This window comes from Lactuca saligna, chromosome 4 (assembly GCF_052625555.1).
Source record: "Lactuca saligna cultivar CGN05327 chromosome 4, ASM5262555v1, whole genome shotgun sequence".
Classification (NCBI taxonomy): domain Eukaryota; kingdom Viridiplantae; phylum Streptophyta; class Magnoliopsida; order Asterales; family Asteraceae; genus Lactuca; species Lactuca saligna.
Window position 1 is genome coordinate 169,025,673 of NC_136420.1, and position 26,371 is coordinate 169,052,043.

The 26,371-nt window shown below is 30.8% G+C and overlaps 1 protein-coding gene and 1 long non-coding RNA gene across 4 annotated transcripts; both read right to left on the reverse strand.

Moving 5' to 3' along the window:
• Positions 1 to 5,536: 5,536 nt before the first annotated feature.
• LOC145038917 (geranylgeranyl diphosphate reductase, chloroplastic-like) lies at positions 5,537 to 6,927 on the reverse strand. Its single transcript, XM_078987129.1, has one exon. It carries the CDS (start codon positions 6,925 to 6,927, stop codon positions 5,554 to 5,556), a length of 1,374 nt encoding a protein of 457 aa, XP_078843255.1. The 3' UTR covers positions 5,537 to 5,553.
• A 12,294-nt stretch (positions 6,928 to 19,221) lies between these two features.
• Positions 19,222 to 22,591, reverse strand: LOC145038918 (uncharacterized). 3 transcript variants are annotated; one of them, XR_013679633.1, is made up of 9 exons: positions 22,329 to 22,591; positions 22,111 to 22,163; positions 21,961 to 22,039; positions 21,727 to 21,778; positions 21,589 to 21,635; positions 20,771 to 20,826; positions 20,544 to 20,654; positions 20,361 to 20,466; positions 19,222 to 20,180 (listed from the first exon to the last, which is right to left on the reverse strand). It is a non-coding gene; the product is annotated as an uncharacterized LOC145038918 (long non-coding RNA). The 3 variants fall into 3 exon arrangements; XR_013679634.1 differs by having other exon boundaries at positions 19,222 to 19,440; positions 20,092 to 20,466; XR_013679632.1 differs by having other exon boundaries at positions 19,222 to 20,466.
• Between the last annotated feature and the right edge of the window lie 3,780 nt (positions 22,592 to 26,371).

The window sequence follows — 26,371 nt, forward strand, 5'->3', positions numbered from 1 at the left end:
GATTGTTCATAAGGTTATACTTTTCGCTTATTGCGATGTTGTGTTACTCCTAGTACCCAGCGATGACACTTACATTATTACTTTTCTGAACAATCTTCGGATGTCCGGTTTCATTTTTCGCTTAACGCGATCTTGTGTTAGTCCTAGTACCCAGTGACAACACTTACAGTAGTACATTTTCCAGTTTACTTTATTTTGTGATTCTTTCACATAAACGATGAGTTAGACTAAGTACTTTAGTACTAGTCAATAGAAGGAAAAACTATCATTTTACTTACAAAACATTTGGGTCTTGGTAAAAGACTACATCTCACACTGATAGAAAACAAGGGATTTTCTAGGGCTTTTCATACTTACATCAACATTTTCATTTAAAGATTTACATGACTTTTAAAACAGCTTTTCAAAGCAATTGAATGACACTTAAATACTTATGAATTCACCAGCTTTAAAGCTGATACTCTCTTTCAAAATAACTTGTATTCTCAGGTCATCAGTAGACAGGTACGGAGGCCAGTTTTTGAGAAGACGGAGCAGACAAGTCTCGTCTTTTATTTTGATTATATTTTTGGTGTCTTATTACAATAAAAGAGCACATATGTATTAAAACTTTACATATAATGCAATGGATGATGTTGTTGCTTGTTTACTATTTTACACTGTTGTGATACTGTACATGACGTCCTCCACCGCTGAATGTTTCCGTTGTTCGTGGTTTTGGGGTGTGACATCCTTTAACATGGAGCATTTCCTGGGAAGCTATTTTCTTCTAATCTAGGGCCTTGTTATAGTCTGAAAGGACAGAAGCACATGTGTCATTAAGGTTGTCAAGGAATGGTTGACAATCATGCATGCTATAATTAATAGTTTGGATCATAAGTTTTACATGTTCGACTATGCTCAGAGTTCCGTCCTTGGCCATATATATGTAGTTCTTTTCATGCTTCGTCGACCCATCTTCATCCGTAGTGGCCAACATACAAATCTTTCCCTTGTTTTTGATGTTGAAGTCTTGATCCTCATCACCTGAAGACCATACTTGATGATCTCTTTTCACCTGGGCCATAAATGCCCTTCCTTTTTCTTTTTCATCCATCTCCTGTGCCATTCGGATATTAAAGGCTTTGACATTGATTACATTTGCCTTACACTCCTTGGCAAAATGATTCTCTTTGTTGCACTTATTACAAATGACAACATCTTCTTTAACTTCGGTCAAGGGACCGGAGTCAGTTGGTTTAGCAGGCTGCGGCATCTCTTTAGCTTGATGAGAATTTATTGGTTGCAGAGATTGGTGAGGGTGTTTGGGATATCGGGTGTGATTGTTTTGAGGGTTGAAGTTTCGGTTAAAGGGAGGTTTAGTGAACTGCTGATTTTTGCCAAAGGAAGTTGGAGGTAAATGATTGAACTGCTAACTAACAAGAGCAATAGGATACTATAATTCTTCTTCATCATCATACTCTGTGTCAGTATCGTATGACTGCACTGGGTTTTCATAAGAGAGAGAGAGAGAGAGAGAGTAAGGTTGAGAAGTTAAGTTTTGTGGAGATTGGGCCATGAGAGCGAGTGGTCCTCCGAAGTCAACACAATCTTTGAGCACGGTTGATTCTTGTGCTTGGAGTTCCCTGTATAGTTTGAAAAGAGAGAATGAATGAATCTTACTATCACCTTGGACTATCATCTTTGCGGTAGTCCAGTGTTTCCCTAAACCATTGAGAAATTGGAGATTGGTTTCATGGTTGCTGCAGATAGTGCCAGCATTTGACAACTTGGTGACAATGAGGTTGAATCTTTTGAAAGAATCCTTAAGGCTTTCTCCCGCATGAGCTTTGAAATTATTGAATTCGTTGAGTGTGGTAGTGAGCTTCTTATCTTGTGTCTACTCAGAACCTTCATACAGGTTCTTGAGGACATCCCAAATCTCTTTTGCGCATTTGCAATTGATGACAATATCAAAGTTATCAGGAGCAACTCCGCAGGATATTTCATAAAAGGCAATTGCATCATTTTCCATTTTGTCAAGATAATCCTTTGTGGGAGAATTCATGCCAGCTTGACCTCCTCCAAGTCTGGCTTGGGCACCGTCGGCTTAAACCGGAGTAAGAATAGGGACATGAGGTCCTTCTTGTATAGATCTCCACACATCTCGTCTAAGTCTTCTTAGATATCTCTCCATCCTTTGGGACCAGTGATGATACTCATTTGTCACCAATATTGGAGCTCTATACGGACCTCCAACACTGTTGAAAACATTGAGTGACAATGCATGTGCCATATTTCCTTTTTTTTAATTTTTTTTTGAAGGAAATGAGCTTCAGTGGTATAGAATGCTTTTTAAAATAAGAGTTTTTGTTCAAAAAGCAACCACTTTGGCTCTGATGCCAGTTGTTGATAGAAAAACTTGAGTAACACACTTGAACAAACGTTAATACAAGTAATATTGTGGAATAAAGTTTAACTTAAAGGATCATAAAGCTCAATAATATTAAGTTAGAGTTAGATAGTTAGATAGTTAGGTGCGGAAATATAAGGAAATATAAATGACAACAAGTATTATATCAAGTAAACACTTAAGCTGATTCCTAACAAGGATTGCAATCAAACCAAGTTAATAAGTGTGATCAGCTCAAAGTGATTAAGTCAAGAGTCACTTGCTCCGAAGGAGAGATTACGATCTTAATATAAGAGTTTGAGTTCAGTAAGATCTTTGAGAGTAAAGAGAAAAATATATGATATGAGATTCAAGAGAGATGTGTTTTGATATAGAAGCGGTACACTCTATTTATAGAGGTCCGAGAACAATACATGGTCTGACCAAAGATTAACAAAATAAGTGACCATGCAAGGTACACTAGACATTAAAATGTAATGATATAAGATAGAACTAAGTGTTCATTCCAGTTGTGGTAGGCTGCAGATGACATCAATTCAAGTTGCGGTAGCTGAATCCGGAATACTAAGGAGGACTTCGGACGTAAGGTTCAAGAGGGTCACTTCTTGATTCAACAATTTTCATTGGCTTTATTTTTATTTAACGCCTCATCATCTAAAACTTACATTTTCAGCTACAAAATATTAACATAAATTTACAAATTTGTTAACAAATTGTATCATAAATGTAAGGTGTCACTAACCTTTTCACCAAAATTTGTTTGGAATTCTGTGGGATCATCAAAAGTGATGTTGTTCCATATGCTCTCATTATCCCCTTCTTCTACAAATACCTTAGTAGGTTGTCGGTTCATAAACACCTGTTCTACGAAGATTCGTCTTGTCTCCTAAAATGGTCTCGTACTGGTGATGGAACTGAGTTTCGTTCACCATATGCATACTCTTGACATGACATATAATAAGAAGACAACATCTCATCATCACTCGGTCACATGCTATGTCTTGGTCGTTGTCCCTCCTAAAACAATTTAACATATTAAAACTGTATATAAAGGTGCAATCATGAATTGTTTATAATTAACATAATATTTAAAAACCTTTGTCATGTAAAAAAAATCTTGTTCACATCAACCCATTTTAATTTTTTGGTACCACTCCATCATTTGATCTGAGGTGTGTCTTTTTTTTTTCGTAATGCAAATCCACCTACACGAACAACTAGCAACATCTCATATAGTTATATCTACAACTTTCATAATTATAGTAACAAAAATTAAAATAAATAACTTAGCAATAACATCTTACAAATAATAATAAATTTGTATACCATAAATGGTACCGTAAATCCTAAAAACAGAGTATTTAAAAGTTTTGCGGTGCTCCGGCAGTAAAAAATATCTATTTATGTTTTTCCACGTATCCTCAAGGTCATCATAGGTAAACTTCCACAGATAGCTACACTAAAAACAAATGCAAAAAAAAAAAATACTTATAATATACATTAACATTAATAACATGGAACTTTCAAACAAGACAAAAAAATACATCTTCCACACATCTAAACTCTCGCAAAAAAAAAAAAAAGGTCTTGCAGCACCCGATCATTTATTGTTTTTCCCAAAAATCATTCACACAAGATGTATATAAGAGACACTCTAAATGCATCATCTTCAGTAGCTTCTAAGAAGGGATGATTTAAAACAAAACTTTTCAAGTCACAGATTTTCACCGAACTATTTGTATGGTTCGGAAATTGACGTTCCCGTAATAAATATCTTTTTTTACTACTAACTTTTTTTTTTTTTCTGAGACTTTTTTCCCAATCATTTTGAGATACACACCAAAACTAAACCTGATTATCAAACAAAACTATTCCGGACCATAAACCATTTCCTTATCCCCCAATCTAAAAAATAACCATTTTATGTCATCTTGAGAGAGTACAACGTCTAGCCGTAGCAGATGAAGAAACATTCTACGGAACATCATGTTCCGAGGGACGTCTAACAAGTAACCAAACACGAAATGTCTAAAACTTTCACGTTGTGCACCATGACACACCTCCAAAACTTCCTAAATGTTTCACCCTGATCATTTTAGGTTGACAACAACTTTAACATTAAAAATTTTATAATCTTGCTGAAAAACAACGTATTAGAAAACTAAACAAGTATTTTCTTTAAAAATATACGGAAATTACATTGAATAAATAAACCAATATTCAAATTACAAGCAAAACAAATATACAAAGTATATTATAAACAATATTGTAACCAATTTTTTATAGTAACGACAACTAAACAAACACTAATTTAAAAAATAAAAATGCATGTAGACTAACATATTGCAAATGTAATACCAGATCAATAAAAAAAGAATCATTATGTTTTAAAAAAAAAAACTCATTTTACTAAACTTCTTAACAAAAAAATTTCAAAAATACAACAACCTAATGCACTCTTTACACATTATATACTTGTACATTCATACAACCACTAATCAAATAACATCAAAACTTCAAGACTATTAATAAATACTACTATACTTATCAAATACAACACAATTAGCCAATGACACACAATATAGTTAGTTTTTTTTTTTTTTTTTTTTTCAAAAACTAGTAGAATAAATCCTAAATAAACAAAACCTACATTTGATAAATATTGATTAAAACACAAAATGAGTTAAGATCTTACTATATTTCTAGAATTGTTGAAGAAATGGTCTATGATGATTATAAGAAAATTGGAGAGAGAGAGAGAGAATGAAGAAAAAAAACTTTTTTATACTAGTGATTCCGAAATCGCAGATGGTCACAAGGAAATAGCAGATGGACTAATCCATTTGCGAAATCATAGATGAGCTTAATCAAATGCGACTTTCAAGGCTATTTTTTTTCACAATGTAATTAGTGTATTTGGTTATTTTTGCACATCTAATTATCTATTAGGATTTATGTTCGAAAATAAAACGCTTTCTCTTCATGAAAATATAAATTTTTATTTAACAAACGTTTTTAAAATTTAAACTATAATCTACTAAGTAATACAATATAAAAAATTAGTACAGACCTACACTAAAATTACCATTAATTATTAATTACCAATTTACCATAGGTTTAAAATAATCATATCTTAGCCTCCTATTTGCTTCGCTTAACTATTAGGCATTAGCCCTTACCAGGCTCCCAATTGAACTCACGGCGAGTTTCAACCGCTCCAAAGGATTCACAGTGGCCACCGTCTTGTACAAATAGCTCTCCAATATCATCTTCTGCGCATATTCATGCCGAAACAACTCCACTACAGCCTCCTTCCCCATATTCGACCTATAAAACACCTTATCCACCATATCCATCTTCTTAAACGTCGGCCCAAATATTGTGTCCCATTTCTCCAGATAACTCCTCAAATCTCCCTCGTCCACCATCTTCCTCCCGTTCTCCGATCCCTCCACTATCGCCTCCGCACACATCCGCCCGCTTTTTGCTGCAAAATATATCCCTTCACCGGAGCCTTTCATAACATACCCGGCGGCGTCTCCTACCAACGCTACCCTCTCCACCACTCTCCTCGGTCGAGGGTGTTGAGGCATGGGGTGAGCTTCCACCCATATGATCTTTCCTCCTTGAATCTTTTCACCCACACGGAGGCGCGTGGCGAGCTGGAGTTTTTCAATGTCTGGTTTATGTCTCAAGGTTCCTGTTCCGACGTCCACGTGGTCTGATTTCGGATACACCCATCCGTAGAAGTCAGGTGATATGTCACTTCCGACGTACATCTCGGCGAGATTCTCATAATACTTCATTTTTTTGTCAGGGATCTTGATGCGTTCTTGGATAGCTATAAGGTACTCATAATCTCCGGCGTCAATGGATTTTGCGACACGGGAATTTGCTCCGTCGGCACCAATTACTGCATCAACTTCGATACTCGTCCTTTCTCCAGCGGTTTTTCCGTTGTAGGTATTGTAATGGAGGATGTATGGTGCGTTTTTCTCTTGGGGTTTATCCATTTTGACGAAAAGTCCGTTGATAATGGTGGCGCCGGAGGCTTCAGCGCGATCACGGAGGTAGGCGTCGAGGAGTTCCCGACGGACCATGCCGATGTACTCATGGGGTTTGAGTGTTTTACCGATGGTGACGGCGACATTTGATGGGGAGATGATCTTCAGATTGGTGACACGGCGGTCAATTATATCCATCGGCAAGTCAAATTCTTCGACCATGCAAAGTGGGATGGATCCACCGCAGGGTTTAGCATTGTCCAGTTTGCGCTCGATGAGGAAAGTCTCTATTCCGCCTTTGGCTAGAGTTTCGGCAGCTGCGCCACCGGCAGGACCACCGCCAACCACTGCAACGCGAAGATTTCGTCCAGTGATTGTGGGACTGGACTTGGCCGCGACAACAGTAAGACGGCGGTAGTGGAGTTGGCTTGGTACAAGACATTCAGATGGAGTGGTGATCGAGTGGTGGCGGTGTTTTTCCATTGAAGATTGATGGAGTCCGATGAAAGACTTGAATGTAATTGAGGCCATTGTGGATGTCTTAAGAGAAGTAAACTTTAGAGCGGGGTTTTCTGATTTGCAAGATCCATGGATTCATTCGTTTAAATAGAGACATTTCTGATTTTAATTTTTTTAATTTTAATTTTTATTTGACTTTAAAATGTCTGATTGAATTTAGGGTAATTTACATAATTTGTTTATATGGTGTTGGTTAATATAGTGTTTGTTTTCTTAACTTTTATTATTATTATTATCATTATTATTATTATTATTATTATTATTATTATTATTTCATGGATGGTAATTATGATTTAATTTTGGTCTTTAAATGAAAAAATCGTATGTATTTATCTAATTCATTTTGACTTTATTTATTTATTTATTTTATAAAATTCTATACATATTTGATTTTCTACCGATTAAACTTAATTTATTTCTTAAGCTCTCATGAAAAACCGTAACAAACAAGAAGAAAACTTTATAAAAGTACAAAATCTTATAAATATAAAATCAGAAAAAATACAAAGTATTTTAGGAAAAAGATTACAATTAATTCGGAAAAAAATCAATATGTAGAATCTTTTATGATATCAACTCAATTTTTTATTTGTTAATACATCCTTAATAAAAGCACTCATGCATCCTTTATAGAGTTGTATATTTCAATATTTTAATATACAAATTGTTGTGTATAAAGAAAATTTGTTATATACGGATCAACTCCTTAATAAAAACTAGATACAAGCATCCATACCAACTGACCCCTCTCATCTCCTACCGGCGACCTCCGTTCACCTCTTTCTGGCAGCAATCTCGGGCCCACCTCACCTCACCGGAGAGTACGACAACTTTTCAAGTTAACAAGCCTTCGTTCAAGAGCCAACCAGTTACGGCTCCTCCAGGGCCGGTCCAAACATAAATGGGGCCCGGGGCGAAAAGAAAAAAAAGGGTTCCTCAATTGCAAATATAATACAGATTTAGAAAAATATCATTACTCTTTAATATAGACGTTTTCACTTATAAATAAAAAGCAAACTAAATTGTTTATATTTTGAGCTAAATTGAGTTTCAATCAAATTTAGGCCCTAAAAATCATTTAGATAATAACTTTTTTTTTTTATATATAAACTACATAGCTCATAAATTTTGGCCCCCTGCAGTCGTGGGCCCTGAACGGTTGCCCGGGTTGCCCACCGCTGGACCGGCCCTGGGCTCCTCACACTTACAGAGACTACGATTTAGGGCTCGTTACACTGTCCCCATGTCGGGCTTACATGGAGATTAAGGGTTTTGCGACTTCTCCTTGTTGTCATTTGCGAACTAATGGAGCCCTAGCTAGGTCTGATTCAAGCAACATGTAATGTACAGGTGACCTTGCCTCCTCCACAAATCAAATTGTAAGATTTTATAATTTTTATAATTTTATGGAATTTGGTGCTCATTCTATTTTGAAAAAAACTTATTTTTAACCTATTATCGTTCTTTTTTTTGCTTGTATTTGGAAAGTCTTTATTCTTGATGGATTTTTTTGCCATCGTGATTGATTTTATTTCCATGGTGTGAACTGTGATGTTGAATTCTCCAGTATTAGGGTTTTATATGCTTTTTTTTTAGAATCTTTTGTTTGAGTAGCTCCTCCCTTAACTCCCAAGATTAGTAAACTAATAATGGTTTGTTGGAGATCGTATATAGGGAGTCACGATAAAGTGAGGCTGAAGGTTTGCAAGAAGGTTCTCAGGGATGGAAAGTGATCCGACCAACACACTTTCTTTTCCTTGCAATTTGGGTTTAAAATAGCATCCCTACGATCCCTATTTACATGTGCAACCAAATCTTTACTGCTTCTCCTTCTTTGGGTAAATACTCATGGCCCCTAAGGTGGCTAACATGAATGCTTTAATAGAATAGGTGAATAAGTTCTACAACCTTCTCTGTAAATTTGATTGATTTATTAGAAGTAATAATTAACTGTTCATTTAATCAACTCTTCTAATAACTGATTGTTCTATTACAAAGGTTCCTGTCTACATAATAATTTTAAATAAAAGAAATGTGGAGTAGGTTGCTGAAGCAATTAAGATTTTGACATCAGATGAGAAAATGAAAATAATATTGGTGAACATTTTTGGAAGAATAATAAAATGCAAGATTATAGCTAGTGGAATCTTTTCCTCTGTCTTGATTTGTGTAACCAACTGAACAATAAATTTAATGATGTTGAAACTATAGTCAAATATCTGAAATACCCTTTATTGCTAAAATGTAGTTTTAATATATGCAACTCTAATTTGATACTTCTCCGGAAATGATTATCTTGTAGATTAACATCAAATAAACCAAAATTGTTAATCATTTTATTTCTATTGTTTTTTTGGTGTGTAGATCATGAGAATTTTGGGAGTTATGATAATGAATTTGATGATAATCAAACCTGCTACGTGCTAAGTACACTAGGTGTACGAGGTGTAAGGGTTTCCTACTATTCTCTTTTTTGTTGATGGTGTTCAGAAGCCTTATCTTGGTCAACGAAGCGATTTAGTCTCTCCCTCTTAATCTTAGTGTTTTTAAACATGATTTTGTGCATAGAAATTATGGAATCAATAATGTTAATTTCCTTTTCCTGATGCTTTACATTGCGGAGATGCTATAGTAACTTGGATAAAAATAAAAAAAAAGACAGGACCTACTATGTAAAACATGAACGGTTGTCTAAGTTTTTTTTCTTCTTTTTTAATGCATATCACTTATACGGTTGGCTAAGCGGTTCTTTTTTATATATCTTACATGAGTTAACAATTAACAAATAATCTTGAAAACTTCTTTAAATTAATCATATGAGTTTAACATATATATATATATATATATATATATATATATATATATATATATATATATATATATATATATATATATATATATAAAGAATATACATTACAGCCCCACCTAAGCTTAGGTACTAAACTTCTAAAATATGTCGTTTTAACATGCTAGATATATCCGGTTTTGTTTCACTTGATAAATATATCATCCTCCAAAACATTTCTTTCTTTCATTATCGTTTTACCATCCTAGTTTTCTTTACTCAATTATTTTTTATTACTTCACCCAAGTGAATATTACTAAACCCTAACCCTAAATTTAAACCCTAAACCCTAAACCTAAATACTAAACGCTAAATCTAAACCCTAAACCCTAAATCTAAACCCTAAACCCTAAACCTAAACCCGAAACCCTAGACTCTAAACCCTAAACCCTAAATCTAAACCCTAAACCGTAAACCTTATTGTGTCGATCTTGAATTTACATCTTCAAGTATTAATCATGAATCCATTAACCGTAATCTTTATATAGTAAAACAATGTATTTTCAAGAGGTTTAGTACCTAAGCTTAGGTGGGGCTGTAATTTATATTCCCTTTTCCCTATATATATATATATATATATATATATATATATATATATATATATATATATATATATATATATATATATATATATAAGAGGAGCTCTTTTGCCATGTGTCATCATATTAGACATTTTAATTAATGTGTTGTCACTTGTCACTCTATTAGTTTTCAATTTTAAATTTATTAGACCTCCTCATTAATGTGATTCTATTTTGTATTTTAAATTTTAAATTAATGTTTTCATTAATTCACAAATAAAAAATATCTAATATATATTAAAAATTAATTTTATATATTTATTTGAATCAATGATTATAATTTCACATAACTAATAAAAATATCTCTTAAATTAATAATTTATTTAAATAACTTATTAATAATTTTGATTTTTACTATAAAAATTTGATTAATTTTATAACCATGGTTCCCCCGGGTTATAAACTAGTATATATATATATATATATATATATATATATATATATATATATATATATATATCCCTATTCTAATAAAAAAAATAGGTTTAATCACATATTAACAAGTGTCATTCAATTATAACCTTCATTAATGTTATATATCATTTATCATGCCACTTGTCAACCTATTAATTATTATTTCAAATTTCAAAATTTAAATTTCCTACTCTAATATTATTAAATTAATAATTGATTCTTAATTTTAAATTTAAAATTATATAATTTCTCCCTTTAATTATATTAAATTAATAACATTAAATTAAAAAAAAATTAATACAAATTATAAAATGATATAACTCCATGTATTTATTTAAATCAACGATTATAATTTTATATAACTAAAAAATGTCTCTTAAGTAATTTATTTAAAATAATTGATTAATAATTTTAATTTTTTAATACGAAAGTTTAATTAATTTTATAACCGCAGTTATCACGGGTTATAAACTAATATATACATATATATATATATATATATATATATATATATATATATATATATATATATATATATATCCATCTCTTTTCTAATAAAACAATATGTTTAATCTCCTATCGACAAGTGTCATATGTTTAGAGCTCCTCATTAATGTTATATATCACCAATTATGTTATTTGTCAACCTATTAATTATCCAAATTTAAATTTCAAAATTTAAATTTCCACTATAGTTACACTAATTAATAATTGATTACCATTTTAAATTTCCACTCTAATTATATTAAATTAATAACATCAGATTGAAAACTAAATTAAAATTAAAATAGATTATAAGGTGACATAACTTCAATTATTTATTTAAATCAACAATTATAATTTTATATAACAAAAAATATCTTTTAAATAATAATTTATTTAAAATAATTGATTAATAATTTTAATTTTTTAATATGAAAATTTAATTAATTTTATAACCGTGTTTCCCACGGGTTATAAACTAGTATATTCTAATAAAAGAATAGGTTTAATCACATATTGATAAGTGTCATTCAATTAGAACCATTCATTAATGTTATATATCATTTATCATGCCACTTATCAACCTATTAATTATTCATTTCAAATTTCAAAATTTAAATTTTCTACTCTAATTTTATTAAATTAATAATTGATTCTTAATTTTAAATTTTAAATTTTAAAATTTCTCCCTTTAATTATATTAAATTAATAACATTACATTAAAAAAATTAATACAAATTATAAAATGATATAACTCCATGTATTTATTTAAATCAACGATTATAATTTTATATAATTAAAAAATATCTCTTAAGTAATAATTTATTTAAAAGAATTGATTAATAATTTTGATTTTTTAATACGAAAGTTTAATTAATTTTATAACCCTGGTTATCACGGGTTATAACTAGCGTGTATATACATATATATATATATATATATATATATATATATACACATACACACACACTAGGCGAATGCTCATGCGTTGCGCAGTAGGATAATTATGTAGTTTAATATGGTTATATATGGTTTAATGTATTGTGAATAAGCCATATGTAAAACTTGTATGCGGTGGAAATTAGTCACTTATCGGTAAAAAAAATTGTATTAACTACCAAGTGTTTAAAATTATCAATTTATGAAGAACAACAACTGATTATATTACCCCTATTGCTTCTTCTTGATGCTACAGGATTAAGAAAATTGACATCAGAATACCTCAAAAAACACCCTATATTTAATGCACGCCCTTCAGACCATGGTAAACATTGAAACATCAAATTAGATGTAGTGTCAAAACAACTCCTACAAGAACTTGAATTCAATGTCTTCCGGCATTGTGCCATTACATAAACTGATTCATTTCCATTCGCAGAAACTGTAACTTCTCTTGCAAAGTAGTCAACATTAGTCAACGCATCAGTCACAGATTTTAAAACAGCCTAAGTTACTGAATCTTGAAATGGGTTACTCTTCCTTGTGGTATTCCCACAAACAGCAGTGTCGTCAGGTCCAAAATACTCATTAAAGAAACTTTAATTTTGGAATCGCATAAAACAGTCATCGAGATAAACCCTAGCTCCAGTGTAAGGAAAGCAACGGGAGACAAGATAATGTGCTGAATCATAGTAGATGATGCAATCGCTTGTAGAAACATTTCCATAGCATTAAGAAAGCCCGAAATTACCATCGGGTTATGTGCCTGAATTTGCTGTTCCGAGAAGAGAAGATTGTAATTGGGTCCCAATCTTATTAGCTGTTTGGAGAGAGAGAGAGAGAGAGAGAGAGAGAGAGAGAGAGGGGGGAGAGGGAGGGAGAGAGAGAGAGAGACCTTTAATATTAAATAATAATTTTTTTTTTAAATAAAGGCAAAACTTCAAAAATGGTCCCTGTAGTGAAAAGACAGAAATGCCCTTCACTTAACGGTCAAAACCTAACGGAGTTAACGAAAATGACCATTTGTTAAAAGTTTTAAAACCACAAGGACCATCTGTGAGGTTTTTTGAACTTAGGGACTAAACTTAATATTTTCGAAAACCATAGGGACCATTTTTGAAGTTTTGTCTTTTTTTTTTTTTTTTTTTTTTTTTTTTTTTTTTTTTTTGTTATGGCATAGAATTTCAATTGAAATAGATCTAAAAGTTTTTTTTTATGATAATAATAAATGTATTTTATGAGGGTATAAAACTAAATAAATTAAATATAAAATCTTATTGTATGGTAATAAATGTTATTTTTAAACTTTTTGGTAGTAAAAGTTTTTAATTTAAAATTGTTGACTCATCCACTTCACATATTCAACTATTCGTCCATTTTCTTCTTGAACCAATTTATGTTAATTTAAAAAGACAAGCTTTGACGGTTACAAATCATTTATTCATATTTAATTAAAAAGAGATGCAAGCATAAATATGCATTCAAGTCATAAAATAGTTTTTAACTTTTTTATATTCGAGTCTAAGCTATAAAGAGTAGATTACAAAATTTCCGTATAATTTTTTTCATTTAAATTATCTTTAGTAAATTTGAATTTAAGTTGATGTATGTTTATTATTTTTTTTTATTTTTTATTATATAAATAAATTTGGTTGTCATAAAGTTCTATTATTATCTAAATTTATTTGAAACGTAGTTTTAGTTATTTATATTATAGTTTCTCCACAGAAATCAGAAATCAATATTAATTTTTCAATTTAAAAATAACAGATAATGCCTCATGGTAAATGCGGTTATCATTTCTTTTTGTTATTCTCGGTACATAAGCTATGTAAAAGTAATTTTTTTCAAACTTGCTTTAGGTAACCATAAGCTATGTAAAAGTAATTTTTTTTCAAACTTGCTTTAGGTAACCATCGTATTAGGTTTGATTTAGGTACTATTTATTCACAGCTTTATCATTTACAATATAAAAACTTTACCAAATTAAAAAAAAAAAAAATCAATTTTGAAAAGTACTTAGAAATTTATGCCAGTCTCAATCAGTCTTCGTATACCAATATTTACGTCTTATCTCCTCTAACTTATATTGGAATTTTAAAATCATAACATATAAAAAAAAGGTTAAAAAAAACTAAATCAAAAGTTCTATGAAAATTTCATCAACAAAATTCCTACTTGAATCAAATAAATATATGCAATAATTACATAAATATATTGAAAATATATATATACATTACCAAAGTAAATAACACAAACAAATCTAGGATATAAGCTTCAAAAGATAATAAAAAATATCATTTAATCTATTTAATATATCCACTTCTGAATTACATTCAACCTTGTTAACTAATGTCCATATCAAATCCCCTTTCTGTAATGTCCATTTCAAATCTTCAAAATATCTTCCATACGTTTTTCATCTTCAAATTTTCATCCTTACAAACAAAAACATTAAAAAAATCAGATTTGAAACATATAACAATATATTAGCATATTGTTATTAAACATGAAGATTAAGTTCATATCTTTTAAATGCTTCCTACAGATATGAACAAAAACATATATTAATGAAAACATACCCTTATGGCTCATTTGTTTTTGAGTTGCCCAGAAAATAACATGAGTAATGGTAAAAATAAACCTTCATTAAGTATTTCCATGACATTTAATCACATTCCATCTTCAGCTTTAAAAACAATAAACCATGATTTGAAGTTAATCCTGAAGAAAATAGTTATTACAATACATAAGTTAAATAAACACTAATAATTATACCTAAATAACATAAACATTCGTTCCTTTTAAAAGTGATATCAGCCCTACCAAATCTGTTATCATTCAGATATACAAAAAATAACTAAATCAATCATTTTCATGTGAATGATCCAACTTGATTCAAACCTATTATAAACATAAAAACAAAAAAAAGGAAGCATGACCTGTTAAAAATTTAAAGCACCAAGAATGAACACAAATGATAGATCGTTCAACATTCTTGGGAAGGTTTGTTGTAGATTTTTGCAAGTGTTAGTAAAGCAAACATGTTATAAATATTTCTACAGAAAAAAAACTCATAAATCAAACCTGTTCACTACAAGAATTTCATCTTGTGTACACGACACCTATCCAGACGACAGATGTCGTCGGCAAAAGTGACCCTATACCGACGACATGTCATCGGTACAAAGGAAAAAAATGTTGACCTTTAAACTTTGACCAGAAGGGCTATACCGATGACATGTCGTCGGTACAGACTCGGCGGGAAAAGATGAAAAAATTGGCGGTATATCGAAAAGCTTTACAGACGACTTGTCGTCTGGAAAATGTTCTAAAAAAATATTTTCCATTTATTTTATTTCCTTGTAGCAGAAATCCGAGACGATGTCGTTTTGTGCGACCTATTCAGACGACTTGTCGTCGGTATAGGTTGATAAAAATTTAATTTCTCTTTATTTTTAATCCGTGTCGCAGAACATCGAAACGATGTCGTTTTAGGCGACCTATTCCGACGACTTGTCGTCTGTGTAGGTTGATTAAAATTTAATTTCCCTTTATTTTTAATCCGTGTTGCAGAACATGGAAATGATGTCGTTTTTCGAGGCAATACCGACGACATGTCGTCTGAAAAAGGGGGCCCCGATCCGCGTGAAATCTTTTTTTTTTTTTAATGAACTAAAGCTATACGACGGCGTTTTGGTCGACCTATACCGACGACATGTCGTCTGTATAGGGTTTCCCTGATAACAAAACCCAGAATCAGCTTTCATTTTGCAGTTGCCTCACAATTTTCTCTCTCACACTTGCAGTCGGCGATCTCATGGGCTAGAAGTTGATTCCAAGTTCATCTTCCACCAAGGTAAGGGTTTTGTTGCTTGATTGCTTCTTAATTTCTAAATTTTTGGTCTTTTATTTGTAATAATATGGAGCCCTAAATCACAGCCCCATTTCTCTCTATTGATTAGGAAGAAGATTCACCACCCATAGAAAAGGAATTCCGTTTTTTAACCACATTTTGAGGTTAGTTTATTGGTTTTTACAATTTTTTTTCTTAAACTATACCATACCACAGGAGACGATGCAGTATTTTTTTTTCATATCCCATGATATGTATATGCAACATAATAACCACTTTGAATTGCATTGTATGAATGATTTTAAATTGTGATAATTTTAGTGGATTAGATGTGCTTCAAGGGATATATATATATATATATATATATATATATATATATATATATATATATATATATATATATCTATATATATATATATATATATATATATATATATATCTATATATATATATATATATATATATATATATATATATAAAAGGACCACTTTGAATTGCATTGATATGAATGGTTTTAAATGATGATAATTTTAGTGCATTAGATGATAATTTTAATGCATTAGTGTGATAAGAACCCAATCACACTCATTAATTTAGTTTTCCAATAGTATCAAAAAATCTTAAACTAGATAGACATACAATTTATGAAAACACTAACAAAGAGCATGCAACAATGATATAACCGAAACAACTAGAAACTCTAAAAAAAAAACTTAAAGGTAAGCTTTATATAGACATAATATTTTGAATTAATACATAAAAACAATACTTAACTAACGAAATTCAAGGAATCATCTTCACAATTTGATTTAATATGCAACCTTATAGAACTAGCAAACAAACTTCACAATTTGAGTGTTTAATTTTGTTAGTGACTTAATGTTGGTCATGTCGTCGTTAACTTAATAGCAACGTACTTTTAGTAATTTTAAAATAATTATAAAGTAAATGTGATATAGAACTAGCAAGTAAATGTGATTTAGTTTTTTTAAAAAATCAATAAAAACAAAATATTAAATTAATTGTAAAATCAAATCAAATTAGTTTAGTTTAAAACAAAATCAAATTAATTATAAAAGCATATATAAATATAAAAATGAATAAGAAAAATAAAGGAAAAAACTACAATGATATAATTGAAACAACTAGAAACTCTAAAAAAAACTTAAGGGTAAACTACATACGGTTTAAAAAAAAATCAAATTAATTATAAAATCAAATTAAATTAGTTTTAAAATCAAATTAATATTAATATTAAAATAAAATAAAATAAATTATAAAATCAAATTGATATGATTTTCTTATTAAAACACGTTGAATCGTTGATTTTTAGTTTAAGTTTCTTCTGCATAACCATTGTGAATACTCTATCCTACGAAATTGGAACACAAAACATGTTAACATGCACGAAAAAATGAAGGAGATGTTGACTCCAGGTCAACCGATGGTGAAGCAGAATGATCGAAGGACACGCCGATATAATCCTAAGTGAGTAATAGCTATGAGGAAGGGTTTTAAATGGTGGCTTCTGTGGTGGCGTAGAGCGACAATGTCTTCGCTTGTGGCGTAGATGATGGCTGGCGATGGGAGAAGGGGTTGGGGAAAATGGAATCGTCGATGCGGCTGGAATGAGATAGCGGCTGCATCAAATGAAAATTTTAAGGTATTAAAAATTAGTGCACAATTATATGTATGGTAGTGTTTATCCGTGTGTAGAATTGAATACTAAATACTCACTGGTTGTAAGCAATTCACATGGATCACCAATAGTCTAATCTTCACCCTCCGATGTAAAATCAAAGGTCCAAATTTTGTTTCCTTGAGTTTTAAGACAAATGTCTTAAATTTTAATGGGGCCACACTTATAAACTTTTTATAATATGGTATATATATATATATATATATATATATATATATATATATATATATATATATATATATATATATATATATATATACTAGTAGCATACCCGCGCGATGCGACGGCGCAGATTATTCCTTACGGCTGATAGTTTCAATGCGACGATTAGTTTGTTTTTCGTTTTAGCCTTTTAGCGGGTTGTTGTCTATCAGATAGTCATTTGCGACGATTGGTTTCCTTTCGACGGTCATCACATAGATTATGATCGGTGAATAGTTTCTTTTTAATTATGAATAGTTTCTTTTCGGTGAATAGTTCTTTTTTCGTGTCAGATGGTTCGTTTAGTCTTTTGACGGATTGTTTTGTGCTGAATATTTCTTTCGGTAGATAATTTCCGGCTATGTACGTAGTAGATGCGACAACAACAAATAGGTTCTTTCAGCGGTTAGTTTTCTATCGCTAAGCGGTTTCGTAATAAAAATTAAAGTATGTTGCTATTTTGGACTCTTTTAGCCTCTTAATTTTTAAGGTTGTAAGAATGATTTAAATTTATTAGCATCTTAATTTTAAAGTAACTATAAATTTGTAAGATTCATTTTGGTTTAGCGGCCTCTTAATTTTTCTATAAATTTATATACTTTAGTCATCAAGTTTCTTTGTAATTTTAATAGGATTTCTTTTATTTACATGGCTTTCTATTTTAATAACTTTTAGAAATATTTTTTTTGAAAAAAAAATATTATACAAGTATTAATTTTGTTTAGTTAATAATTAGAACACAAAAACTAATAATTGTTTTGAAAAAAATGAATTATACGAATATTGTTTTTTGTTTTGTCAAAGAGCGCAAGCTCCCTTTTTATAATATAAATTTTACATAACATAATGAACATACATTTAATGTCTTGTCTTATTATAGATGCTCTGTGCGTTCATTCAAGTAAATTTTAATACATTCAAGCTGCACATAGGAGTTTCCACTCAGATTTGAGAGACCAAAATCCATATAGAGGTTCAATCGAGCAAAACATAAGTTATTTTTATAAAGTACATTGTTATTTGTTTAAGATAATAAAAAAATGTGTTAAAGAAATAAAAAATTACTTTATAAAAGTCACTAGATTACTATTTTGATTAGGAAAGTAGTACATTTCTTATAACCAAAATAGATGTGTATTGCTTATTCTAGTAAACATTTCTTAGAGTTCAGTCAACATTATTTATTTGTCATTAGAAACTGAATTATGAAAATTATGAAATAACGGTCACTAATGATGATTTAACAAACTCCATTGTCTAGATAGCTTTTTTTTGAACGACTGGATATTATTATAACTATAGAAAACAACCAACTTCCAGGAAGCTGGACCAGTTATAGAAAATAGACATACGAAAGATAAAAAACAGCCTAGTTCATAATATCACCAAAACACAAGGTGTTTATATAAACATGACTTAAAGATGAAAAGTTGTGGCCAATTGAGGGGATTCCTAGGAGGTAGCAGCAACAACAAGCTCTTATTCTGAGGATGAACAACCAAGCCATCTGATAAAAAAAAAAAAAAAAAAAACTTGAGTGATCTGCCTCACCAAACTCAGCAGCAACGACATGGACTTTTAGACAGCAACCAAGGGTTACACGGTTTGGACCAAAATACCACTCGCATATTTTCTTTAGTATTCCTGCCATTTGAATTTCTTCTGCTTGTATACCACGTGACTAATTTGTTTCCAAGCAACTAACCTGTGATGAGTTCAAGCCCAGGTTAAGGGCCAAATTGTCAAGAGTTGACAACACCAGAGCTTGTAGACATTAAATGTGATCAGTATCAGCAAACTATGCCTTCAAACCATGAACTTTTACATGTCAGCAACATCATACCATGGCATTTCACTACGAACATATTATTACAGAATAGATTCACAACAGATTCCTTGTAAATATCTATGAAACTTATAATCAGATTGATTGTCAACTTTGTAGATCCTGTACAATGAGGGAAAAAACACACCTCAAGAAGTACCCCCCCCCTCCCCAAAATAGCACCATACAGAGAAAGAAATAAAAGAACATGCGAAAGAATTAATAAAAACAATTTTTTTTCTTTTATTTTTTTATTATTAATAAAAAGTAAATTAAAGTTGATCTGTGTTCCATATTCCAGATAGGATGTGATAAAAAAGTAAATCAAAATACCTCAATGATGTACGCATTAAGTGCTAGATATCCAACATAATCGAGGTCCTCAAGCATGTTAATAGTTGTGTGTTCGTCACTTTATCCTCCTGAAGAGCATTTACAACAAGATAAGCATCTTCAAGGGCTTTTACCAGCAAAAAGGCAAATATCACATACAGGTCAGGATAGATATTATTTTTTCTTTTGGTCTAAAACCATTTACAAAAACTACACATGTCACAACAGAGAAAAAAGAGATTTACACAAGTCAAGATACAGATTATTACATGATTTTTCATGTAAGTGGCTTGTTTATATGATTTCGTTATTCCTTGGTTTTGATTTGGTTATTCCTTCAACTACCACCATAGTAAAAAAAAGCCCAATAGCTTCCTGTAATAGAATCAGAAGACCACTTTAGACCTAGGTTATTTTTACTATTTATTAAAGTGTAATGTTTAAAGACCTACCGCATTACCCTTGATCTTGGATAAGGGTGTCCACAACTTTCTATCTCCAATCAACTAAACCTCATCATTCTTTATATATATCCAAGCTTTCATGTTTTCCCCTGTTTTTATCTGAAGGATTGAAGGGTTAAGGGGTAAATATCAAAAATAGCAACTTACACCCCTTTAGTGACCATGTTAATGAATTTCTATATATGTAACAAAAATATAGTGTTATGAAACGACACCTTTTTGTTTTGAACTCCAACCTTTAATGGATGCATCTGATTTCCATAATTGGATACTGCACGACCACGAAACCAAATAAAAACATCAATATTTCTTGACAAAGGCTTACCAGTAACTCATCTGTTTTAGCATAATTGGGTCATCAGTAACTTATCTTGAATTCCATCATCATTAATTTCAAACACAAACAAAAACATCAAGATTGGTTTACAAAAAGAATAAAAAAAACAAGATTGGTTTTACCTGAACACAAACTATAATTACAATCATTACATCTTTCAAGTTAAAGACACAACCTTTCGTGGTGGTTTATACTTGAAGGTAGGTTGGATATACCTGTTCTGTACTCAAGACTCATGAATCCTCAGATTGAAAACAAATATCTATCATATTCAACATAAATTCGATTTTTAAAAATCAAAATAGAATATGAGAGTAGGTGAGAGTTGATATCATAAGTTGCAACATCATACACAAGAGATTGCATAAAATCTTACATAGAGCTAATCTTATACTGTAGAGTAGGATGTTATTATAAAGCAATTTTCAAATTTGGTTTTTTAAGCGTGACATACAAACCAATTATTTGTGTTCTTTAAATCAAATACAAGTGCCATTCGATGTATGATGATATTTCTTAATTTGTATTTACAAGGGAAGAAATAGGATCATATAGACTAAAATGAAAGTACAATGCCATTTCTATGGGTAAAAAGTTTCATAACAATATGATTCACTTATAAGTTTGAATTTTTTAATGATATCATGTAAACAAAACCTTAGCAAATATGTGAAGAGTTAAAAAAAGGACAAATACCTTCAATAAGTCTTTGTGTAGCATTTAATCACACCCTTTCATCAAATCTAAAAAAATAAACATAAACTTTGAAGTTAATAATGAAGAAAAGCATATATCTAATTTAATTGAAGTAAAATAAACACCAATAATTAATACCTAAATAACATAAAACTTTGTTGGTGCAAATCTGATATCATACCTTCTTGATCTGCTTTCAATTCAAATACATAATAGAAAAATAAATCACAAAATCAGAATTTTTATGTGTAAACTCGAACTAATAAAGGGAACTAATAAGGGTGTGATAGAAAAAAAAATATACAATAAAAATAACAACATAGGCTATAGTGGTTCGTTCAACAAAAAAAATTCAATAAACAGAAGTATAACCTGTAAATATTCTAAAACATGAAGTAAAATCGGAGGTTCGTTCATCATCCATGGGATGGTACGGTCCATATTTTTGAACCTAAAAAAAAATGTGGTTCTTCAACATTCTTGAGAAGAAAACCCTTAAATCAAACCAATTAAAAAATGAACCTTTGTCTAGTTTGTTCGGCACACTCTTGGAAGACTTCAACATTACTTGAGCCCTAGCACATGAAATTGAAACCCACACAAAAATCCATTAACACACAGGACAAAAAGAAGGAGATTTGGACTCAAGTTTGAGTTCTTTCGACATGAAATAAGATGGTACATTCAACATTATTAAGAAGAAAACTCATAAATCAAACAAAGTAAAAAAAAAAAAAAACCTTTATCTTCTTTGTTCGTTACAATCTTGGAAGACTTCATGATTATTTGAGCCCTAGCACATGAAATCGAAACCCACACAAAAATCGGTTAAAACATGACAAAAGGAAGGAGATTTTGGCTGCATATTTGCTGGTGGGGTTTAACGTACGTAAGTCGATGGGTGTAACGATGTTCGTGACAAAGGGTGAGGGTTTTCGTCAAGACTTTTGTGGTGTCGTTAATGGCTTTCAAGAGGAGTAGGAGCATTCTGTTCTATGGCTTCCGAAAGGAGGAATGTGTTTAAACGGCGGAAAGAGAAGAAGGAAAGATTAGGGTAAGTTGTAAAGTGTGCATATGTGTTTCTTGATTCTCATTGGTCAAAACCTTTTCACATGGATTACAGATAGCAAAATCCTCACCGTTCCTTTTAGATCCAAAGGTCTAGAACTCATCCCCTTGTTTTTTAAGACATTGTCTTAAATTCTTAAGGGTCCACCATTATATATGGTTTATATAATGGTATATATATATATATATATATATATATATATATATATATATATATATATATATATATATACGGAAAGGATCAAATGAGAACACTTAAAAGGTTGAGAACCCGAGAACAAGTATATTCATTTGTGAGTCCATGTATTCATTTGTGGAGAAATGATGATTTTTTACGCACAATCAACATGAATATGTTTTTTTCTCTTCAATTGAAATTAAAAGCGTAAAAATTTATCATTTCTCCACAAATGAATACATGGAATCGCAGATAAATATACTTTATTCTCGTGTTCTCAACCTTTTTGATGTTCTCATTTGATCCTACTCCTATATATATATATATATATCGGTTTTTGAGACCGGTCCGAATGATTGAATTTACTATAGCAATTTTCTAAGAATTTTAGAAAATATAATGCAAAACATGTGCAAAAACCCAAAACTTATTTGGTCTTTGTTTTCATAAAATGAGAAACCGCTAATTGTAAGCAAGAGAATTGGCATAATGATTAGGTTTCATCAAAAATGTATGTCTACTCCTCTTTCAAAACATGCATACTTTGTTTGAATTTCAGGTCAAAGAAATGTCTTTAAAGCTTTGAAATAATTTTTGGATTTCGAGAGTTGACTCAAAAGTCAAATCATGTCTCTTTAAATAATTGTTGCTTTTTTGGACTGATGAATAGAATGAGCATCATATGGTTGAACTTCATTTTGTTTTTAATTAATGGTTCTCTCTCTCTTTTATTCATTAATATCCTATAATTTATTTATGTACATTTTATTTATGTGTGATGTAGCATACTTAAACAGTAAAAATAATCAAGCAAGAACTTGCAAAAGCTAAATATATTATTAATGAAAAGAAAAGTGAGCTAAATGCAACCCCCTTGACACAGTTAGCTTACCAGAAGATCTAAGAAATTGTTCAATTATAGCATTCTACTTTGATAAACCTGTCAAATTATAACATTCCACTTCCATTTTCATTCAGTACACACGTGTATTACATATAGAGGTTGTATTGCTTACTAATGACCTACCTTTTTATTAAAGTAACAACCGTTAAGTATCACGTTCTTAATAGATAATTTTTTGTTAAATTTAGTCTTTTTATTTGTTGTATTTTCAGATTTTAAGGCTTATGTATGCAAACTTGGGGACTACAATACTTGCACTTCTTTATAACAAGGTACACAAACTAAGGAAATGGGAAGAGACCAATCAAAACACAACACGAAATGTACGTACTCAACTTTTATATCTCTAAACTTCATATGTATATATATGCATTTTGATGTATTTCTAAAGGTTGTTGGTTGTGTGATTAATAAAAGTTTTTTTTTTTTAATTTCAGCTAATACTTCAAGCCCTTAATTCCCATTCACGCACGGTGGACAGCCCCCCGTGACACCAAGTTCAACACTTTTACCTGGTACACAAGGTGTAAGCCAATGACACGAAGGATTTTTTTTACATGATATGTGAAACAAGAAGGTGTCCCTTAATAGTAATGTAGTAGTAGGTTATATAGTTAAGGAAACCCCCTTAAAAACTATGTACTATCAGATCCCTTAATACAAATGTATTACAATTTTTTGATAACTTGCTTGACATGATGTTATTGGATGAAATTGATTGTTTTGGTATATATTTTTTTGCATATTATTGTATTATACGTAAATGAGTATTATGAAGGCACGTCGTAAATGGTTACTAAAGTTTACGACATGCACATGCATGTCATCTTCATTTATGACAGGGGAATTAATGATACGCAATGGTTGTCGTAAATACGCGTTGTAAGGTTATAACACACAACTGCATGTTGTCTTCCATTATGACAAGGCCTTCCTTGACATGCAATGTGTGTCGTAATTTTACGACACGCAAAAGCGTGCCATGTTCCTTTATGACATGGCCTTCCTTGACATGCATTTGCGTGTCATTTGTGGCTTTTACGAAATGCAATGTATATCATAAAAGGGTATTTTTGTAGCAGTGTTTGTTCCCATGTGAACCCCTATGCAACATTTCATTGGTCCCCACGCAGTCCCCTTAGGAAAGCCGACAACATTTCATTACTTTTACAAGATTAACTCAATGTTTTAGGTTAATAATATACACATATCATAATCATATAAGTTTTCATAACATTGAGTTATTCTACAATTCACATAGATATTAAGAATAATGCTACTCTTATTAGACATATACTTTACCATAAATTATCCATGTATTCATACTTAGCTGTAAGTTTATTACTCACCTTTCAAGTTACACAACATCTAACTTTAAATTATCTTTAATCCTCCTTTTTTATGAGCTTTGACACTTCCTTGGTTAAAACCTAATGAATCCTGTATTAAGCTCTTTTAGAACATGTATCAATCAATTAAGAGTTTAATAACATTTCCAATTAGAGTTTCATACTTTGTTCGACACAATATCATGACAAGTTTTGACATGAAACTGATTAAGCTCCATGGCTTAAGATCCCTTATGACTTAATTCATCAATTTCTCAACTCAATTTCATTAATTCATAACTTTCACTAACCATGGTTTGAAACCATACAAATCAATATATGAACTGTACCATGAAATCATCTCATAAAACTTATAATTAGCTTCTTAACACTTTACATAAAATTATAATCAACTTATCTAGTAAGTAATTCTAAATTTCCATTTAATTCATGATTCCACCATTGAAGCTCATAAGCTCAATTAAAGAGGAAGATATTAACTTTAGATGTGGTTGAAAGTTAATCCTTGCACCCGTATGTTCCTACTACATCAAGACCCCCTTACCTCCAGAATCGCTCTTACAGAGCTCAAGATCAAGTGGAGAGTGGATCGATTAAAGAAGGATATATTATTTTGTTTTTATTCAAAAATAGTCTAACTATAGTGACAAATTTGACATAATTATCAATGGAAGCTTTTTATATTTGAATGAACCAAAACTATTTTAAACTCCAAGGATAATTTTGCAAATCTTAGAGAGATTAAAACATAATCATAGAAAGGATAAATTTTACAACCATTTAAGAATTTGGTTCCTCTTGGGAGGTTGGAAGCTAATGAAGAATGTAGAGTAGAACTCCACCTTAGTTAGAAACAGAAACAATTATATAACTTAATAAGATGCTTGTCTTCTTCTTGTAGTTGTAAAACTCTTAAGCCTTAAAGAAAAAAACAAAGCTTTTGTTCTACAGGAGAATTCAAGTAAAGTATCAAATCTATATAACTTTGATCTTAAGACTTTAGAGCTAGAGCTATAGAGAATATGGAGATGGGAAGGCCAAAATTTCATGGTTTTAGCTAGTGGAAATGAGAAGAATGAAATCATTCATAAAGCCAAAACATAAACTATTAGGTATTAACACTTTAGGACAAGCCATACCTCTTAATATTATTTTAATGTCATGATTCTAAAGCATGTCCCTGAGAATAAAATAAGCCAAAGACCATCTCTCCATTCTCTAGCCATGCTTAAATTTTTATAAAGAAAAAGGCAAGATTTTTATAAAAAAAGTTTAAGTCTTTAT